Source organism: Oncorhynchus nerka, linkage group LG14, assembly GCF_034236695.1.
Source record: "Oncorhynchus nerka isolate Pitt River linkage group LG14, Oner_Uvic_2.0, whole genome shotgun sequence".
Taxonomy (NCBI): domain Eukaryota; kingdom Metazoa; phylum Chordata; class Actinopteri; order Salmoniformes; family Salmonidae; genus Oncorhynchus; species Oncorhynchus nerka.
The window spans coordinates 43,113,133-43,133,910 of record NC_088409.1 but is presented as its reverse complement, the minus strand read 5'-3'; the positions used below and the strand labels follow the sequence as shown (position 1 = coordinate 43,133,910).

Genomic DNA, 20,778 nt, shown 5'->3' with positions numbered 1-20,778 from the left:
CAAGTTATACCCTATTTATAAATCCAACAACCAACATAAAAACATTAACTATTTGGGTTGTATATCATGGACCTCTGCACGGACAAATTATAAATCGAAACTATTAGTCCACTGAAATAATATAAGAGAGGGCGAGCTAGGCTATTTCATATTTTTTTCTAACAATCATTCACTGTATGTTAGCGAGGCGAACACGTGAATCCACTTTTTGGAGAGCGCAAAATTCTTGCAATGAAATGCTATTGCGATTCTTTGCAAATTCACCTCGAGGCTCTCTAAACTTTTAATTACACCATAATCTTCTATTATTCTAATACGAACCCAACTCCACTGCAACATTTGGATATCGCTTCAATTCAAATTACCTGACCATGGCGGCAATTGGAAAAAGTCTGCGGCAATTATCGAGTGTTGCGTCCGGCCATATTGCTCTTCGAGCATCGCTCACCTTACTTCTCCTCTCTTGGCCGTGTCCGTCCCTAGGCAAGAAGAAACTCTACATCGGAGCTCTCTTCCCCATGAGCGGCGGTTGGCCGGGCGGCCAAGCATGTCTCCCCTCTGCGCAGATGGCTTTGGATCTGGTAAACAACCGGACGGATATTCTGCCGGATTACGAACTGGAGCTGATATACTATGACAGTATGGTGAGTAGATGTTGGATCAAATAGATCCATTGTTGTAGTTAAAAAGTGATAGTAACATAATCAGAAGAGAATACAACTTTATCTTGGTTTTTCACAAGTCTCTAGACCAGTTGAAATTAAATTAGACCAGTTTGTGTCCATGTAATATTAAATACATGAACACTTCATTTCTATTTCAGTTACAGCCTTTCTTCTTTACATATGTCTCTATACATTGTTAAAACTTGCCAACATTATATTGATTTCCAGCAGGCATACTTCTTTGAATGTATTGCCCTTGTAGCAGGTGGGTGCAGTAATGTAACAACTCAGCAGCATACTTATTTAATATTGTCAAGGGAGTTATGTACCAAAAGCCTAATTATATTACCCCTTTTAGAATTGTTGCACAGTTGCCCATTTAATTTTTTAAAAACAAGGCAACAGTAAACAAGTCATCCCCCACAAAAGATGCAGCGTCCCCCTTGGGCCAATTGAGATAAATCTCGCAACTAACACATTTTAGGTAATTACCATAGCTCCGGCTTTAGGCCAATTAGTGTAATTTTGTAAATGCGGGATCTCTATGGCAAGACGCATCATTGTCGTCAAAATGGCAAGACCCAAATCTCGTCAAAATCGGCCCAGTGCTGTCTGAGATATCGCATGTGGCTAATGTACGAATGGACAGAGACCGATCCACAGTCGCCTCCCCGATTTCATTGTGGTGGACGATAAACTAAACTAATGCCACGTCAGACACTGATATTGGCTTGCTGCAATTCAGCACCAAGGACCGCGTCAGCGGACAGCCACAAAGCATCATCTAGCCGCTAAATTACGAATTGGGAGGCAATAACTGGGGCAGGAACAGTGGGAAAGATATAGAGTGTATAGTGCTGACATTTGAAAATGCATATATGATGAATGATTGATGAGAGACAAGCAGCGGGTGTTTTGTTAATTTAATAGCACAACTATTTGGCTCTATCATTTCCTGGTTAGTCACTGGAGCTTAGTGGTCAGCTAGTGGTCAAATGGGTCAGTGATGGTCAGCTATATGTGACATCTTATCCCGAGGAGACCTCTGCAGTGGCATTCTGTCCACTGAAGAAATGTCCCTTGTGCTTTGACATATAGACATTGGTCTTGACATATAGACATTGGTCTTGACATATAGACATTGGTCTTGACATATAGACATTGGTCTTGACATATAGACATTGGTCTTGATATATAGACATTGGTCTTGACATATAGACATTGGTCTTGATATATAGACATTGGTCTTGATATATAGACATTGGTCTTGACATAGACATTGGTCTTGACATATAGACATATAGACATTGGTCTTGATATATAGACATTGGTCGTGATATATAGACATTGGTCTTGACATATAGACATTGGTCTTGACTTATAGACATTGGCCTTGACATATAGACATTGGTCTTGATATATAGACATTGGTCTTGATATATAGACATTGGTCTTGATATATAGACATTGGTCTTGACATAGACATTGGTCTTGACATATAGACATATAGACATTGGTCTTGATATATAGACATTGGTCGTGATATATAGACATTGGTCTTGACATATAGACATTGGTCTTGATTTATAGACATTGGCCTTGACATATAGACATATAGACATTGGTCTTGATATATAGACATTGGTCGTGATATATAGACATTGGTCTTGATATATAGACATTGGTCTTGATATATAGACATTGGTCTTGATATATAGACATTGGTCTTGACATATAGACATTGGTCTTGATATATAGACATTGGTCTTGACATATAGACATTGGTCTTGATATATAGACATTGGTCTTGATATATAGACATTGGTCGTGATATATAGACATTGGTCTTGACATATAGACATTGGCCTTGATATATAGACATTGGTCTTGATATATAGCAATTGGTCTTGATATATAGACATTGGTCTTGACATATAGACATTGGTCTTGATATGTAGACATGGGTCTTGATATATAGACATTGGTCTTGATATATAGACATATAGACATTGGTCTTGATATATAGACATTGGTCTTGATATGTAGACATGGGTCTTGATATATAGACATTGGTCTTGATATATAGACATTGGTCTTGACATATAGACATTGGTCTTGATTTATAGACATTGGCCTTGACATATAGACATTGGTCTTGATATATAGACATTGGTCTTGATATATAGACATTGGTCGTGATATATAGACATTGGTCTTGACATATAGACATTGGTCTTGATTTATAGACATTGGCCTTGACATATAGACATTGGTCTTGATATATAGACATTGGTCTTGATATATAGACATTGGTCTTGATATATAGACATTGGTCTTGATATATAGACATTGGTCTTGATATATAGACATTGGTCTTGATATATAGACATTGGTCTTGATATATAGACATTGGTCTTGATATATAGACATTGGTCGTGATATATAGACATTGGTCTTGACATATAGACATTGGCCTTGATATATAGACATTGGTCTTGATATATAGCAATTGGTCTTGATATATAGACATTGGTCTTGACATATAGACATTGGTCTTGATATGTAGACATGGGTCTTGATATATAGACATTGGTCTTGATATATAGACATATAGACATTGGTCTTGATATATAGACATTGGTCTTGATATGTAGACATGGGTCTTGATATATAGACATTGGTCTTGACATATTGACATTGGTCATGACATATAGACATTGGTCTTGACATATAGACATTGGTCATGATATATAGACATTGGTCTTGATATATAGACATTGGTCTTGACATATAGACATTGGTCTTGATATATAGACATTGGTCTTGACATATAGACATATAGACATTGGTCTTGATATATAGACATTGGTCTTGACATATAGACATTGGTCTTGACATATAGACATTGGTCTTGACATATAGACATTGGTCTTGACATATAGACATTGGTCTTGACATATAGACATTGGTCTTGATATATAGACATTGGTCTTGATATAGACATAGTCTTGACATATTGACATCTTGACATATAGACATTGGTCTTGACATATAGACATTGGTCTTGATATATAGACATTGGTCTTGATATATAGACATTGGTCTTGACATATAGACATGGGTCTTGATATATAGACATTGGTCTTGACATATAGACATTGGTCTTGATATATAGACATTGGTCTTGATATATAGACATTGGTCTTGACATATAGACATTGGTCTTGACATATAGACATTGGTCTTGACATATAGACATTGGTCTTGACATATAGACATTGGTCTTGACATATAGACATTGGTCTTGATATATAGACATATAGACATTGGTCTTGATATATAGACATTGGTCTTGATATGTAGACATGGGTCTTGATATATAGACATTGGTCTTGACATATTGACATTGGTCATGACATATAGACATTGGTCTTGACATATAGACATTGGTCATGATATATAGACATTGGTCTTGATATATAGACATTGGTCTTGACATATAGACATTGGTCTTGATATATAGACATTGGTCTTGACATATAGACATATAGACATTGGTCTTGATATATAGACATTGGTCTTGACATATAGACATTGGTCTTGACATATAGACATTGGTCTTGACATATAGACATTGGTCTTGACATATAGACATTGGTCTTGACATATAGACATTGGTCTTGATATATAGACATTGGTCTTGATATGTAGACATGGGTCTTGATATATAGACATTGGTCTTGACATATTGACATTGGTCATGACATATAGACATTGGTCTTGACATATAGACATTGGTCTTGATATATAGACATTGGTCTTGATATATAGACATTGGTCTTGATATATAGACATTGGTCTTGACATATAGACATGGGTCTTGATATATAGACATTGGTCTTGACATATAGACATATAGACATTGGTCTTGATATATAGACATTGGTCTTGATATATAGACATTGGTCTTGACATATAGACATTGGTCTTGACATATAGACATTGGTCTTGACATATAGACATTGGTCTTGACATATAGACATTGGTCTTGATATATAGACATTGGTCTTGACATATAGACATTGGTATTTTTAAGACACATCACCTCATTAGCTTTAACACACAACCATCCTTCCCACTGGGTTTCCATATCAATCATACTACAGGACAGATGCCTCCACTACACCCGGGCATACAGCACACAGGCATGAAACAGTTAACTGTGCTGTGACTGGTTAGGGAGCAGCGCTCGCTTTGTTCTGATTGGTGTAAAAGGCTCTGCAATGGAATCCCATTGTAAAGAATAGGGGAGAGGAAAGTTGGCATGGCAACACAGTTACCATTGAAGCAAACAGGCTTCATATTTTTCTCCTTTCAATTAGATAATAATATGGATGAATAGATATGGTTGATGTATACATGTAGAGATTCAGGGTTTAAAAATCATATACAAAACATGACGTTAGGCTTTGGACATATAAAATATACTGACTATACATATCATGTAACTTGAAACAGCTTTGTGAATCAATGGTACTGGCCATATAATACAATATATTCTAAAATCTAGAATTCCGGAATTTATGGAATTAATATCACCCATTGGTTGATTTATGGTTCACTTTTTGTTTTGACAAACCAACAGATTTACACCTTTGTGACAGACCAATACATGACTAGAACCAAATCAATGAACATGTCAGACAGTGAGATTTTCTTGAATGTAGCCTGCAGGTGCGTGCTAGTGTACAGTTATTGCTAATTACAGTTGGGTTTGATGATCACTTTAACGATCAGTGGATTGTGAACGCTTCACACTTGGCTGTAATATTAATGAGCAGCTTATGGCATTAAGAGTGAAATTATAGGAGATGGAATTGAATACGGCTACTATTTACTTTCAGTTATTATCCAATCAACAGCTTTTTTGGTCAGTTACCAAACATCACCCAGGCAATCATAACTCACACTCTGTTTGAGCATGAGATTTAGAAATAAGAATCACCATCATCCAATTGCTTGTCTTCTTAATTGCTTTATCATATCAAATATGAAGACGTGCTCATACAGTGGTCTTGGCTTGAATGTATAATGATGTTCAATAATAGGATGTGTTCATCTACTGTAAAGGTCACAATAGTTCCAGTGAAGCTTTCAAAGTGTGATCCTTGGGTAAAAAAAGAAAGAAGAGATGACTCATCAAATATAACATGACATAATTAGACGCTGAATAATGAAATATCAAGAAGACTTTAGTGTAGATGAACTTCAACACTTACATCGTTTTATTTGCAATGCGGCATATGTCTAGCTTTCAGTGCGGCAGGTAGCCTAGTGGTTAGAGCCAGTAACTGAAAGGTTGCTGGATCGAATCCCCGAGCTGACAAGGTAAAGATCTGTCATTCTGCTCCTGAACAAGGCAGTTAACCCACTGTTCCCCGGTAGGCCGTAATTGTAAAATAAGAACTTGTTCTTACAGTGGCAAGAAAAAAGTATGTCAACCCTTTGGAAATACCTGGATTTCTGCATAGATTTGTCATAAAATGTTATCTGACCTTCATCTAGGTCACAACAATAGACAAACACAGTCTGCTTAAACTAATAACACAAACAATTATACGTTTTCATGTCTTTATTGAACACACCGTGTAAACATTCACAGTGCAGGGTGGGGAAAGTATGTGAATCCTTGGATTTAATAACTGGTTGACCCTACTTTGTCTGCAATAACCTCAACCAAACGTTTTCTGTAGTTGCGGACCAGACCTGCACAACAGTCAGGAGGAATTTTGGACCATTTCTCTTGCTGAACCGTTTCAGTTCAGCAATATTCTTGGGACATCTGGTGTGAACTACTCTCTTGAGGTCATGCCACTGCATCTCAATCGGGTTGAGGTCAGGACACTGCCTGGGTCACTCCAGAAGGCATATTTTTTTTCTGTTGAAGCCATTCTGTTGTTGATTTACTTCTGTGTTTTGGGTTGTTGTCCTGTTGCATCAGCCAACTTCTGTTGAGTTTCAATTGGCGGACAGATAGCCTAACATTCTCCTGCAAAATGTCTTGATAAACTTGGGAATTCATTTTTCCGTTTGCTGTCCAGGCCCCGAGGCAGCAAAGCAACCCCAAACCATGATGCTCCCTCTACCATACTTTACCGTTGGGATGAGGTGTTGATGTTGGTGTGCTGTACCTTTTCTTCTCCACACAGTGTTGTGTGTTCCTTCCTTCCAAACAACACAACTTTAGTTTAATCTGTCCACATAATATTTTGCCAGTAGCGCTGTGGAACATCCAGGTGCACTTTTGCAAACTTCAGACGTGCAGCAATGTTTTTTTTGGACAGAAGTAGCTTCTTCAGTGGTGTCCTCCCATGAACACCATTCTTGTTTAGTGTTTTACGTATCGTCGACTCATCAACAGAGATGTTAGCATGTTCCAAATATTTCTGTAAGTCTTTAGCTGACACTCTAGGATTCTTCTTAACCTCATTGAGCATTCTGCACTGTGCTCTTGCAGTCATCTTTGCAGGACGGCCACTCCTAGGGAGAGTAGCAACAGTGCTGAACTTTCTCCATTTATAGACCATTTGTCTTACCGTGGACTGATGAACATCAAGGCTTTTAGAGATACTTTTGTAACCCTTTCCAGCTTTATGCAAGTCAACAATTCTTAATTGAGATCTCTTTTGTTAGAGGCATGGTTCACATCAGGTAATGCTTCTTGTGAATAGCAAACTAACATTTTGTGAGTGTTTTTTATAGGGCAAGGCAGCTCTAACCAACATTTCCAATCTCGTCTCATTGATTGGACTCCAGGTTAGCTGACTCCAGACTCCAATTAGCTTTTGGAAAAGTCATTAGCCTAGGGGTTCACATACTTTTTCCAACTGACACTGTGAATGTTTAAATTATGTATTCAATATCGACAACAGAAATACAATCATTTGTGTGTTATTAGTTTAAGCACATTTATGTTTGTCTATTGTTGTGACTTAGATAAAGATCAGATCAAATTTCATGACCAATTCATGCAGAAATACAGGTAATTCCAAACGGTTCACATACTTTTTCTTGCAACTGTAACTGACTTGCCTAGTTAAATAAAGGTCAAATAAAAATATATCTAAAAAAAAATATATGCTTGTTTGTTTGTGTGGCAGTATAGGGAGAGAACATTGGACTATTTACAGCACATTGAGATCTATACACAGACACACCACTCACCCTCTCTAGACCGTTGCCATGGTTATATCAAAGCGGAGACTGATAACTTTGATCAATTATTAACTGTGGTGGAGGGAGACAGAAGTAGAGAAATGGCGTGATGAGGTGCTCTGTGTAGGGGTGCCGTCTTTCGGATGGGACTTTAAACTGGTGTCCTGAATCTGTTGTCACTAAAGATCCCATGGCACTTATTGTAAGAGTAGGGGTGTTAAGCCCTGCGTCCTGGCTAAATTCCCAATCTGGCCTTCACACCATCACGAACACCTAATCATCCCCAGCTTCCTATTGGCTCATTCATCCCCCCTCCTCTCCTGTAACTATCCCCCAGGTCGTTACTGTAAATGAGAGTGTGTTCTCAGTCAACTTACCTGGTAAAATAAGGCTTAAATAACATTTTAAAAATCTATCATTTCTACTTTAATTGGTGGCTGGAACATGATAGGCCTCAATCAGGGACCAAAATTATTAATATTTCCACACGGTCCACATGCATGCTCGTGCACTATCTCACACGCATGCATGGACACACACACGTGTATCACATTCATGTATGCACCATTTAACACCACGACTCAAGTGGTACTCAAGATTTAATTACAGGGGGAGATTTAGAAATTCACAGTGACTTGAGATAAGACATAAGATCCTACTGGTCCTCTTATATATTCACACTTCTTTTATATTATTCAATCTGAATGCAATTAAAGAGAATAAAGCATATCAGCATATGTGGCTTCTTCTCCTATTCTTTCTGTGGGATTGGTCTCTCGTCAAAGTCTCATGAGCGGATAGATTGGATGCTGGAGTAGTATCGAAGTAATACTAACTCTGACACTAATATTGGGTTGCACCGTTTCAGCACCACTGACAGTGCATGTGGGTGTGTGGAAAAGAGGAGGGTTATACATCCCCTTACAAAAACAAAACCCATGGTTTTCGGACACGTGTAAAGTTTCACAGGTATATTTTGTACATGTGTTTTTCCCCTTAAAATGTATTTTTAATTCCCACTTCCAGCTACATCTGGTCTCCCATCCAGGGACTGACCCTGCTTAACTTCAGAGGCAAACCAACAGTAGGGTGCTTTGTATCTGTAATGAATTTGCAACTGGAAAAAAGGCAGGGAAAGCAAAGACCAGAGTAACATAACCAAAGATAGGGAAAATGTCAGGGAAGAGGGAGGAATTTTATTTAATTGCATTATCATCATTTTTTTAAACGGAAAACTTTTATTTTGCGTTCATTTACATTTCATTGGCTTTCGCATTTAAAAATGATTTTGTTTGGCTATCAATAGTTTAGGGTTTATGTTATGCATTCAATATCATTATTTTTGTTTGTAATACTAAGAATGTTGTTCTGGACTACAGACGTTTTGCTTCATATTAATGGCACAAACGTAGCTCACTCACTAGAGCAGGGTTAGACAACCCTGGTCCTGGAATACCGCAGGCGCTTCATGTTTAATTGATGTAAAAAATGTATCACTAGCCACTTTAAACAATGCTACTTAATATAATGTTTACATACCCTCCATTACTCATCTCATATGTATATACTGTACTCGATACCATCTACGGCATCTTGCCATCTTTATGTAATACATGTATCACTAGCCACTTTAAACAATGCCACTTTTATATGTTTGCATACCCTCCATTACTCATCTCATATGTATATACTGTACTCGATACCATCTACTGCATCTAGCCTATGCCGTTCTCTACCATCACCCATTCATATATCTTTATGTACATATTCTTCATCCCTTTACACTTGTGTGTATAAGTTAGTTGTTTTGAAATTGTTAGGTTAGATTACTCGTTGGTTATTACTGCACTGTCGGAACTAGAAGTACAAGCATTTCGATACACTCGCATTAACATCTTCTAAACATGTGTATGTGACAAATAAAATTGGATTTGATTTAGATTTTTTGATTTAACCAACCTGGAAGACAAGGTGTGTTGAATTTAGGCAATCACTGAACTGATCAATTAGCTCAGTTGGTTCCGATGTGGTGCCAAGTTAGAACAAAATCCTGCAGCACTCCAGGAACAGGGTTGCTTACCCCTGCACTAGAGGATTGCACCATGTAACCACGCTGTTACTCAATTAGAAGTGTTTAAAGTGGCAGTCCTTAATTCAAACATTAACAAAGTGTTCTCCTTGCCACAGTTTCGGCAAACAGCTGAGGGTTGGAGCTGGAGAAATGCAACCACTCTTATCTCCATAGGCTACGCTATGGATGCAAGTACTGACCATCCATCAAAATGATCGTTTTAACTATGTTTTTAGGCTATACAGTGTTTGTTTACATTTACTTTGTTTACAAACATTGGAGTAAATGTGGAGTATTCTTACATGTGAAACTGCAAATTAGATGGTTTCTTTGATGTGGAATTGCAAGGTCATGAAAAACAATCACACGTTAATTAAACTATTTTCAAATATGAAAATGCAAATTCGATTTTTACAGGTGTGACTGTTTTTCACATGTGAAAATGCAAATGTGATTTTCACATAGGAATGTTTTTCATATGTCAAGCGGCACATCCTATTCTCACGTGAAAGTCTTCACATGTGAACCGCAAAATTTCACATGTCAAACTGCAAATTCACATGTGAGGTGAAAACACGTTATTCTCCTCACATGTGAAGAGGTGGTGCTAACATCTACATTTAATGTACGTGGAAATGTGGTTTCATGTTAAATTTAAGCTCAACATGTGAAAACTGCTATTTTACATGTCAAACTGCAAATTTGACATCTATTTTTGTTGTTGTAAAGGCCGGCATCTCCAGTAGTTCTCTAGGGCAGAGAAAAGGTCATGACCGCGTGACACGTTATCAGATGTGACAGGATAGAAAAACGTCACTTTCTCTTCCGTTGTGATCAATTGGACTTGGTGGTGTCATGATATCTAGATTACATCCTACAATCTAGAGACAGTAGCATTAGACCACAACATTTTTAACAGTCAAACAACCATCATTGAAATCAACAAGCAATTTTTGCATCCAACACATTTGCTTCTTGAGTGCGCTATTTCCATCTCGGACAAACCAACACACAAATCAGGGCCCATAAGGTCCGTTGTTAAGTCACAGTTTTCCACAACCAGATTGCTAGTGACACTCAACTGCAATGCATGGGAGTTCTGTTTCCTCTCTCTCCCCCTCCACAGCAAATCACCATTAAATGTGTCAGGATGATTTAGATCGGGCCCTATTGAGGACTGGAATGGGGATGGCTTATTCAAAATCTTATCCATCACAAGCCTGTGATGGATAATTTGTTCATGATTGGACCACCTCAAGCTTATTTTACATTCATTTGAGGCTTTGATTGTGTTCTGTTTGTGATCTCTCCCTCCCTCTTTGTGCAGTCATATTTTCTTCCGGTCTCTTTTTGGACAGCGTGGTCGATTTAACTCTCTCTCTGGCCATCTTTTCCCACTTTTATACTGACGCTCGATAAGGCTGAATATCGATCGCTGTTCTGTTCTTCTCTTTCTGATATTCTTCTTTCTTCCCCCCTCCCTTCTCTCTCTCTCTCCCTCTCTCTCTACCCCTGTTCTCTACCCACCCCTTCACTTTCTCTCCCACATATCTCACCCCTCTTCTCTTCCTCTCTTTCCCCCTATTTCTCTCCTAATCTTCCTCCTCTTTTTCCTCCCTCTCTTTCTCCCTTCATCCCCCTCTCTCCCTCACATCTGTCTCCCCTTTTATTTCCCACCATCTCCCCCATATCCCCTCCTCCCTCCATTTCCCCCCTGTCCCTCTTCCTCTTTCTCTCTCTCTTAGTGTGACCCAGGGGAGTCCACCAAGTTGCTCTATGATCTGCTCTATACAGAGCCCATCAAGACAGTCCTGATGCCCGGCTGCAGCTCCGTATCCACACTGGTAGCAGAGGCTGCTCGCATGTGGAACCTCATAGTGGTGGGTAGCTACTGTGTGTGTGTGTGTCCCATTCTCTCGCTCTCTCGCTCTCTCTCTCTCTCGCTCTCTCTTTCTCGTCATCTAATAATCAACTTTAAACTGTAGTCAGCCTTTTTAGCCAAGTAATTAATTGTGAACAAATTAAATCTCCCTATCTATACATTTCTCTCCTTCATTAAAAGCTCTATCTCTTTTTGTTTTCCTCTTCACTCCCTCCACTTGTCAGCAACTAGTGCCCTGGGCCTGTCTGCTTGATTTCCTCTGTTCTCTTCCTCTCAGTCTCCTTGTTCCCACTCTAGCTGTCTCCCCCCGACCTCCTCCCTCACACACACACACCACACACATATATATATATATATATATATATATATATATATAAAGGGATCTGGCTCTTTAGTGAGAGAGTGTACACCACCACCAATCGCCACACACTTATTTCTGTCTCTGTTCAACCCTCAGGAGGAGTATCTCTCTGCATGTCAAACAAGCCTATCAGAGAGGGAATAGAGCCAAGGACCAAACAGACCAGAATCAAGGGACTTCTGGGTGCTCCAATTGTTATACCGGCACTGTGAAACATTTTAAAACATTTAGCAACGTAAAACAAAAATGTGTCTTTCTTGTTGGACAAATCCAGTTCATCCCTTCCTGTTATAGTCCATTTGGTGCATAATGAACACGACCCTGAACCAACTCATTTTGAGGCTAGTGTTTTAGGTCGTGAAAAAAAGCACATTGGAGTACTTCTCTTCTGCTTCCTGCAAAGTGGTGTTTTATGAGCCTCTCTGTGCCCTGCCGCTTTGTTCCATTTCCTTCAATTTCATTCTCCCGTGTGTGTGTCACCCCTAATGCTGGAGCTGTTTTCCACAGGCTGATACCATTGTCCCCCTGACTGCACTCAATTGTGAGCTGGCAAACTCCATCCTACTCTACATGTATTGTCTGCTGTCCATGTATTGGGGGCTCCACTACCTCTACATACACCAGGACATTCGTTTACGCTGGGACTCGATATTGTACATGACGTTTGACATTTGACATTTATCATCAGGTCTCTACCTTCTTCTTCTCTCATTCCCTGATGTCAGGGTGTCGATGCTCTGAACACCCGAAACCAAAGTCTTGATAGATATAGAACATGAGACCCCCTTCACCTCTTAATTCAATTGAAATCAGTGCAATACGTTGCATTGGTACGGAATACATTAGGATTGTATATTGCCTGGCTGTGTAGTGTTTTAAATGTTTATCTCCCTCTCTCTTTCTCAGTTGTCCTATGGCTCCAGCTCTCCAGCCTTGTCCAACAGGAACCGCTTCCCCACCTTCTTCCGCACCCACCCCTCGGCCACCCTCCACAACCCCACCAGGGTACGCCTCTTCCAGAAGTGGAAGTGGACAAAGATCGCTACCATCCAGCAGACCACAGAGGTCTTCACTTCGGTCAGTACACTCTCTCCGTCTATCTCTTCTCTCTATGTCTCTCTCTCGCTCTCTCTCACTCTCTGTCTCTCACTCTGTCTGTCTCTCTCTCTCTCTCTCTCTCTTTCTTCCACAGTCTCCTCTTCAGTGACTCTCCCACATCTTAATGAGCAAATGAGTGTGTGGGTGTGGGTGTGTGCGTACGTGGGACTTATATGCAGTATGACAGTCTTTTAAGTATTCAATCCCACAATTGATCGTGGATTTGTTGGAATATTGGTGGTGAGCAACCGGGTGGATGATGTGGCACTTAGAGTTAACCTCCATTAGAGGAAAGAACCCATCGCTCCTCTTTCCCTACGTCTTTTCCCTCTTTATCATCTCCCCTTCTTTCTGCCTCTCGTTTTTCTCTCTTTTCCCACCTCTCTCTCAAATGATCTTTCGCTTTCTCTCCCTCTGTCCTTTATTATCTCTTTCCTCTTTTACTCTCTTCTTTATTGGTCCATTTCAATTTCTTGTGCCTTTCCTTTCTCATTTTCTCACCCCTTCCATCTTTCTTTCAATCTCGACCCCCCCCCCCCCTCTCTCTTTCTATCTTCCCCATCCCTTCTCTCTTTTGTCTTTCCTTCTCTGTTCTCTCTTCCTTCTCTCTTTCTATCTACCCTCTCTTCTTCTCATATAGACTCTGGATGATCTGGAGCAGAGGGTGAAGGAGGCTGGGATTGAGATCAGTGTGAGACAGAGCTTCCTCACCGACCCGGCTGTCGCTGTCAAGAATCTCAAGGTGCTTTGATAAAATATTAAATGGGGGGGCTGCTGTTGCTCTCCCCTGCTCACAGCTGCGCCTGTTAGCGAAGTGAGGTGATTTAATACAGGAGGCTAATTAGCACTACCAACTGCCAGGCTGTGAAGTGCCGAGGTAGCCGAGGTTGTACCATAGAATTGTAATAGTCAAAGTGTAAAGGCTTGTATCATTATTATTGAACTATGCGAATGTATTTTCATTAACATGGCTTAAATCATTGCGCTTCCTGTCATTGAATAGCGTCAGGATGCCAGAATAATTGTGGGGCTCTTCTATGAGACGGAAGCCAGGAAAGTGTTTTGCGAGGTGAGTGTTTTTCATTGTTTGACCTCAAGTTATGTTGAGCATTAAATCATCGGGCTATTTGTAGTTATTGACCTCTATTGTATATTTTATTTAATGAATTGTCATTTGTACTCTGGTGATGATGTAGCCTTGAGAAGCAAAGAATATTTATGTGTAATTAGTAATAATTTAACAGACAATTAAGTGTTTCATCTTCTTCTTTTCTGTCTATTTTCCAAATGTTTCTCTCTCTCTCTGCCCTTATCTTTTTTCCTATTTTCTCTCTCTTTCACTTTCTCTCCCCTCTCTCCTTCCAACTCTCTCCCTCCATCCTCCAGGTATTTAAGGAGAAACTGTATGGGAAGAAATATGTGTGGTTTCTGATTGGTTGGTACGCTGATAACTGGTTCAAGATCAAAGACCCGTCCATCAACTGCACCATCGAGAACATGACAGAGGCGGTGGAGGGCCACGTTACCACGGAGATCGTCATGCTCAACCCCGAGACCGTCCGCGGAGCCTCCAACCTGGTGAGAACATCTGGTCCGGATCTCATACTGATCCAAGATCAGGTCCCCCAAGTCCATGTAATGTTATTGATTATGATCCGCATTCCAATGTGGTGAGCAACATCTGCTCTCCATCTGGTCATGTCGTCCCTTCAATTTCACACGCTGCCAGCTTAGCTGCTGATTATCTTCATATTCCTTCCTCTATCTGCAGAGCGGCGGCTTGATGTGCTTCTGCAATAGTACACTCTAGGGGCCCTTTAGGCTTTTCCACACCACATGTTTCTTAGCCCAGGGCAGAGACACATACTTAGACATTTATATGAAATAAATGTCCCTGGCCCAGGGCTAGCCCTGAGCTAAGTACAGTACCGTTTGATTTCAAAGGCTAGTAATACGTAACTAGTAATACGTAACTAGTAATACGTAACTAGTAATACGTAACCATTACACAGTGCTTGAGGGTCCAGTATTGCCTAAATCTAAGTTGACCCTAATACAACTAACATAGTGATTATAATTATATAAATGTCACACTAATGAGTTTGGTGGACAATAGTTCAGTTTGAAAGCCACACGAATGGTGACGCTCATATATCAACTCCTCCCCTTCCCGATGTCTGGTCCAATCAGACCTCTCAGGAGTTCCTGGGGGCGTTGATGAACCGGCTGGGGGGTAAGAACCCGGAAGAGACAGGGGGCTTCCAGGAGGCCCCTCTGGCCTACGACGCTGTCTGGGCCCTGGCCCTGGCCCTCAACAAGACTGTGGCCCCTCTGAAGGCCAAAGGCCGCAGGCTGGAGGACTTCAACTACAACAACCATGACATCACAGCAGAGATCTACCGCGCCCTCAACACCAGCTCATTTGAAGGCGTGTCTGTGAGTACAGGAGGGAGGGCCATCCAGTAGAATATACTAGGGCCATGTTCATTAGGGCACGAAATGTTTGAAAACTTTTTGCAATGGAAAACGCAAATGAGTGTTTCTTATTATATTATTATTAAGTCCAGGTAGTCCAACCCTGGTTGGAGGATTAACACACCTGATTCAACTACTAAACGTATCATCAAGCCCTTGGTTAGTTAAATATGGTGTGTTAGGAATGGGTTGGAGCAAAAGCCTGCATACCCTATTTGTCCCAGGGACCGGATTAGAGAGCATTGCAAAACTACCATTCCAGTGTTTTACTTGCTATATTGTATTTACTTTGCCACCATGGCCTTTTTTGCCTTTACCTCCCTTCTCACCTAATTTGCTCACATTGTATATAGACTTGTTTTTTTTTTTTTTTTTTTTTACTGTATTATTGACTGTATGTTTGTTTTACTCCATGTGTAACTCTGTGTCGTTGTATGTGTCGAACTGCTTTGCTTTATCTTGGCCAGGTCGCAATTGTAAATGAGAACTTGTTCTCAACTTGCTTACCTGGTTAAATAAAGGTGAAATAAAAAAATAAAAAAAATAAATGTATGTATTGGCTCATTCAATAAGTCTGAATGGATGACAGTAGATTTCTGACTTGATGTAGCACTTTTCTTCTCCTTCAGGGCCATGTGGTGTTTGATGCCCAGGGTTCCAGGATGGCGATGACCCTTATTGAGCAACTGCAAGGTAAAGTCATCTATCACCATTTCAACCATATTTCAGACTTTCCTTGTTCTGGATATCCTACAGTAGTTAAAAAAAAAAAATGTAATGAGAAAGAATCATTGACATTCTGTTGCGGAGCGATTGAATGTCAGCCAGTCCAGTCCGTGCATCAAGATCAAGGCTGTCTGCTGAAGCTTTTCTTACTTTCCCTCCGTTCTCACCCGTGTTGATTTGAGAGGCAAATTGTGTTTATTTCTAAATGTGTCGAGTCAAGCCTTCAGTCTAATTGGAAGAGGCCTGGACCGAAGCTAAAGTGGCATATTATTGTGTACCTTTGTTCTTTTTGGAGCCCTAATGCATAACGAAAAATAATCATCCTACTTCTGCCTGCATCACTGGGTGGCATTTCGCGTGCTGCCGTGCTAGTGACGAGGTCGGGTAATCGGGTTAATACATTGAAAGCCTTGACTTGAATTTGTGAATTATTCTCGTCAGTATTCATGGTTAAGGATGCCACATATTCATTCTCTCCCTCTGTCTTTCTTTCCCTGTGGTAGCTCTGTGTCGCTACCTCTCTCTGTGTCGTCTCGATCTCTTCGTTCCACTTTTTCCCCTCTTCTCTCTTTCTCTCTATTTGTGGATCTGAAATGTTCTGCCGTGCACTTCCGTAGCCTTCTTTTCATAATGATGTTTTGATCTGTCGTTCTTTTTCAAAGTGTTTCTTTTGCTTGTTGTCGTTTGAATCCTTCATAACCCAAGGACATTATGTAGGCTGGAAAGAAAGAGGATCTGAGAAGATCTTAATTGAACTATCTTCTCCCTCTCGCTGTGTAGGAGGCAGTTATAAGAAGATTGGATACTACGACAGCTCTCAGAAGAATCTCTCCTGGTTCGGCAACGATGTGTGGATAGGTGGGGCGGCGTTGATTACGTTTGTCTTTGTCAGGCTTCCTGTGTATGTCTCTCTCTCTCTCTCTGTGGGTGGGTGTGTGTGTGTGTGTGACTGTCTCACTGTGAGTCATCTATGTAACCATCTATCTCGTTCCCCTCACATTAGACCTACTGTTACGCCTACTCTTTCTCTAAGCCCGCGATGCCTCCATCCATCATTTCCATGTCAGACAAATCACCACTTCTGGCTTTAAAAGCAATCATTTGGACCCTCATCCTCCTTCACCCAGAATTAGTTTACACCCACAGCCCAGTGGCCAGACCATGGCAGTCAGGAAAGCCTGACCCCCACCTACACTTCTTCACTTTAGGAAAGTTCAACATCCACCACAGCCACAGAGCGTGACACTGTCTGCAGAGAAATGCTGTTACTGTCGATTTGCTTCAGCCACACCAAGACAAATGTTGTAGTTCAGTTGTTTACTGGCCCAGCCCTCCCTTGAGAGGTGACACACTTGTGCCTGGGCTCAGAATTACTGCACCGCTAATCAATCGTGCATTCTGGGAGTCCAGAGAGAGGTCACCGTTGTAGACTTTTAAGGAAACGATTTGTTTCCAAGGCTTAGCTTAGCCTCCGAGGGGAGCGGGGCTAATGGGTCCAATCAGAGACGACTATATGGTGACCTGTATCCATCTCTGTCCTTCACAAGGCCAACTTACTGTAGGGCTGAGTTTGGTGGTCTTACTGTTCTGTAGTGTGACAGGAGTGAGCTTGGTGTGATGTAGGTTTACAGAGGTGAGGATGGTTTGTTCCAGAGGCGATGGAGGGGAGTCTAGTTTTCTGGAGTGTGATAGAGGTTAGTTTGTTCCAGAGGTGATGGAGGGGAGTCTAGTTTTCTGGAGTGTGATAGAGGTTAGTTTGTTCCAGAGGTGATGGAGGGGAGTCTAGTTTTCTGGAGTGTGATAGAGGTTAGTTTGTTCCAGAGGTGATGGAGGGGAGTCTAGTTTTCTGGAGTGTGATAGAGGTTAGTTTGCTATAGAGGTGACGGTGTTAAGATTAGTTGACCCGCACGCTCTTAGAAAAAGGGTTCTAAAGGGTTCTTCAGCTGTCCCTATTGGAGAACCTTTTTAGGTTCCATGTAAAAACCCTTTTTGGTTTCAACCATTTTGGGTTCCATGTAGAAGCCTCTGTGGACAGCCAAATGACCCTTTTAGATTTTAGATGGCACCTTTTATTCTAAGTGTCTACAGTAACAGAGGTGAGTCAATATTACTGGTGAGTCGCAGCCCAATGGGCCAAACTGGTTGCCACGTCATTTTCCACGTCATTTCAACAACAAAAAATGTTATGACGCTGAATCAAAAAGTCATCCACATTTTTTCAACCAACTTTGATCCTAAATCCAATGGGGAAATTCTTTGTTGATTTCATGTTGAATTCACATTAGTTGACAACTCAGTCAAATGCAAATCAAAACTAGACATTGAACTGATGTCTGTAACCAGTGGGAGAGTTGAGGTTAGTTTGCTATAGATATGACAGAGGTGAGTTTAGTTTGTTCTTGAGGTAACGGAGGTGAGTTTAGTTTGTTCTTGAGGTAACAGAGGTGAGTTTAGTTTGTTCTTGAGGTAACGGAGGTGAGTTTAGTTTGTTCTTGAGGTAACGGAGGTGAGTTTAGTTTGTTCTTGAGGTAACGGAGGTGAGTTTAGTTTGTTCTTGAGGTAACGGAGGTGAGTTTAGTTTGTTCTTGAGGTAACGGAGGTGAGTTTAGTTTGTTCTTGAGGTAACGGAGGTGAGTTTAGTTTGTTCTTGAGGTAACGGAGGTGAGTTTAGTTTGTTCTAGAAGTAACGGAGGTGACCCCTTGTTGAATTACTCCGTCACTTTCTTTCTCTCTTCGCGGTCTCCCCTAACAACCACTTCAGCTCAGCTGTCTTCCTAATCACTGTGGCAACTGTTACAGAGCTTGGTCTCCATGGCAACGCCCTGTCCTGATTCCTTGATCAAGGATGGAGGAAGGTTTAAACAGTGCAAACACATCAGCTGACAGGACAGTGCTCGCTCTCATCAATGCACACAAGAACACACCCATCTTCTCACAGCCGTTACTCTGTTCTTAGACAGGATGTCTCAGATGTCACTTTAGGCAAGTCAGTGATGTGATATCGCTGAAACCGTCAAACCAAATGTGGGCGCCCTGGTATTGTGACACCCCTGGGGCTCGACACTGTGTCACCCTCTTCTTGACATGGACACGTCACCACACACTGACACAAGTCCATGTCACTGTCACCGCACTTACATAAGGACACAGTGACACCCACACCCCGAGAAGCTGTCAGGATCTGCAGGCAGAGCTGGATTTAGACAGACAGGAGGATACAGAGAGAAATCAGAGACAGATAAAGTCAGTCAGCTGCACTTTCAACCATCTCCTACCTTGAAAGAACCAATGCCTATTTTTTGGTTACTTTTTAGTTATGCACATGTTTTGAGATATTTAGGGTGATTTCCACATCTATCCTCATTTATTTTCCATTTCTGCACCTTCTTGGTCATTGAATTAAATCATTGGTTACTGTGTAAATTGATTGTGCCAATTTCATTTGATCCTTTAGGTTGGTGTCTGTAGAGGTTACTGAACGTAGTGCCCTCCCTGTTCAAATTCTGATTTTGATCTTAATTCAAAACATAATTGTCCTTTTGCCCTGTTCTGTTCTGAGTGACATCAAGTACAGTAGACTGTCTGTCTCTTTAAGGCATGGATGGACTAACCTCTGTCCGGCCTCCTTTCTTTCTTTCTTTCTTTCTTTCTTTCTTTCTTTCTTTCTTTCTTTCTTTCTTTCTTTTTTTCTTTCTTTTTTTCTTTCTTTCTTTCTTTCTTTTTTCTCTCTCTCTCTCTCTCTCTCTCTCTCTCTCTCTCTCTCTCTCTCTCTCTCTCTCTCTCTCTCTCTGTCTCTGTCTCTGTCCCTCTTTATCTCTCTCTCTCTCTCTCTCTCTCTCGCTTTGTCTCTCTCTGTCTCTGTCCCTCTTTATCTCTCTCTCTCTTTATCTCTCTCTCTCGCTTTGTCTCTCTCTGTCTCTCTCTCTGTCTCTCTGTTCAGGTGCCGGGCCCCCGGCTGACTCGACAATAGTCATTGAGGAGTTTAGGTACCTCTCTCAGAAGCTGTTTGCTGCGGTGTCTGTCTTCGCTGGTCTGGGCATCCTGCTGGGCATCGTCTGTCTGACCTTCAACATCTACAACAGCAACGTCCGGTAAGATTATAACTTTATTTCCCCTCCAGAGGGAATTTATCTCGCACATTTAAGCAACACTGTCATCGTAGGCCGTCATTGTACATAAGAATGTGTTCTTAACTGACTTGCCTGGTTAAAGGTTCAATTAAAAAAGATTACAGCTCAAAAAACAGCTAGCAATTCATCATCAATTCATCATCATCACGCTGGGT

General features: G+C 40.8%; 1 protein-coding gene across 3 annotated transcripts in view; it reads left to right on the top strand.

The window, feature by feature from the left end:
* The window catches only part of LOC115141149 (gamma-aminobutyric acid type B receptor subunit 1-like), a 49,257-nt gene that overhangs the window by 15,341 nt on the left and 13,138 nt on the right, over window positions 1-20,778 (top strand). For all 3 annotated transcript variants that reach the window (XM_029679829.2, XM_029679830.2, XM_029679831.2), the window contains 10 exons: window positions 484-644; window positions 11,697-11,831; window positions 13,101-13,271; window positions 13,933-14,034; window positions 14,296-14,361; window positions 14,679-14,870; window positions 15,483-15,728; window positions 16,397-16,460; window positions 17,274-17,351; window positions 20,434-20,584. In XM_029679829.2, coding sequence (XP_029535689.1) covers window positions 484-644; window positions 11,697-11,831; window positions 13,101-13,271; window positions 13,933-14,034; window positions 14,296-14,361; window positions 14,679-14,870; window positions 15,483-15,728; window positions 16,397-16,460; window positions 17,274-17,351; window positions 20,434-20,584 — 1,366 coding nt within the window. The remainder of the gene's footprint in view (window positions 1-483; window positions 645-11,696; window positions 11,832-13,100; window positions 13,272-13,932; window positions 14,035-14,295; window positions 14,362-14,678; window positions 14,871-15,482; window positions 15,729-16,396; window positions 16,461-17,273; window positions 17,352-20,433; window positions 20,585-20,778) is intronic.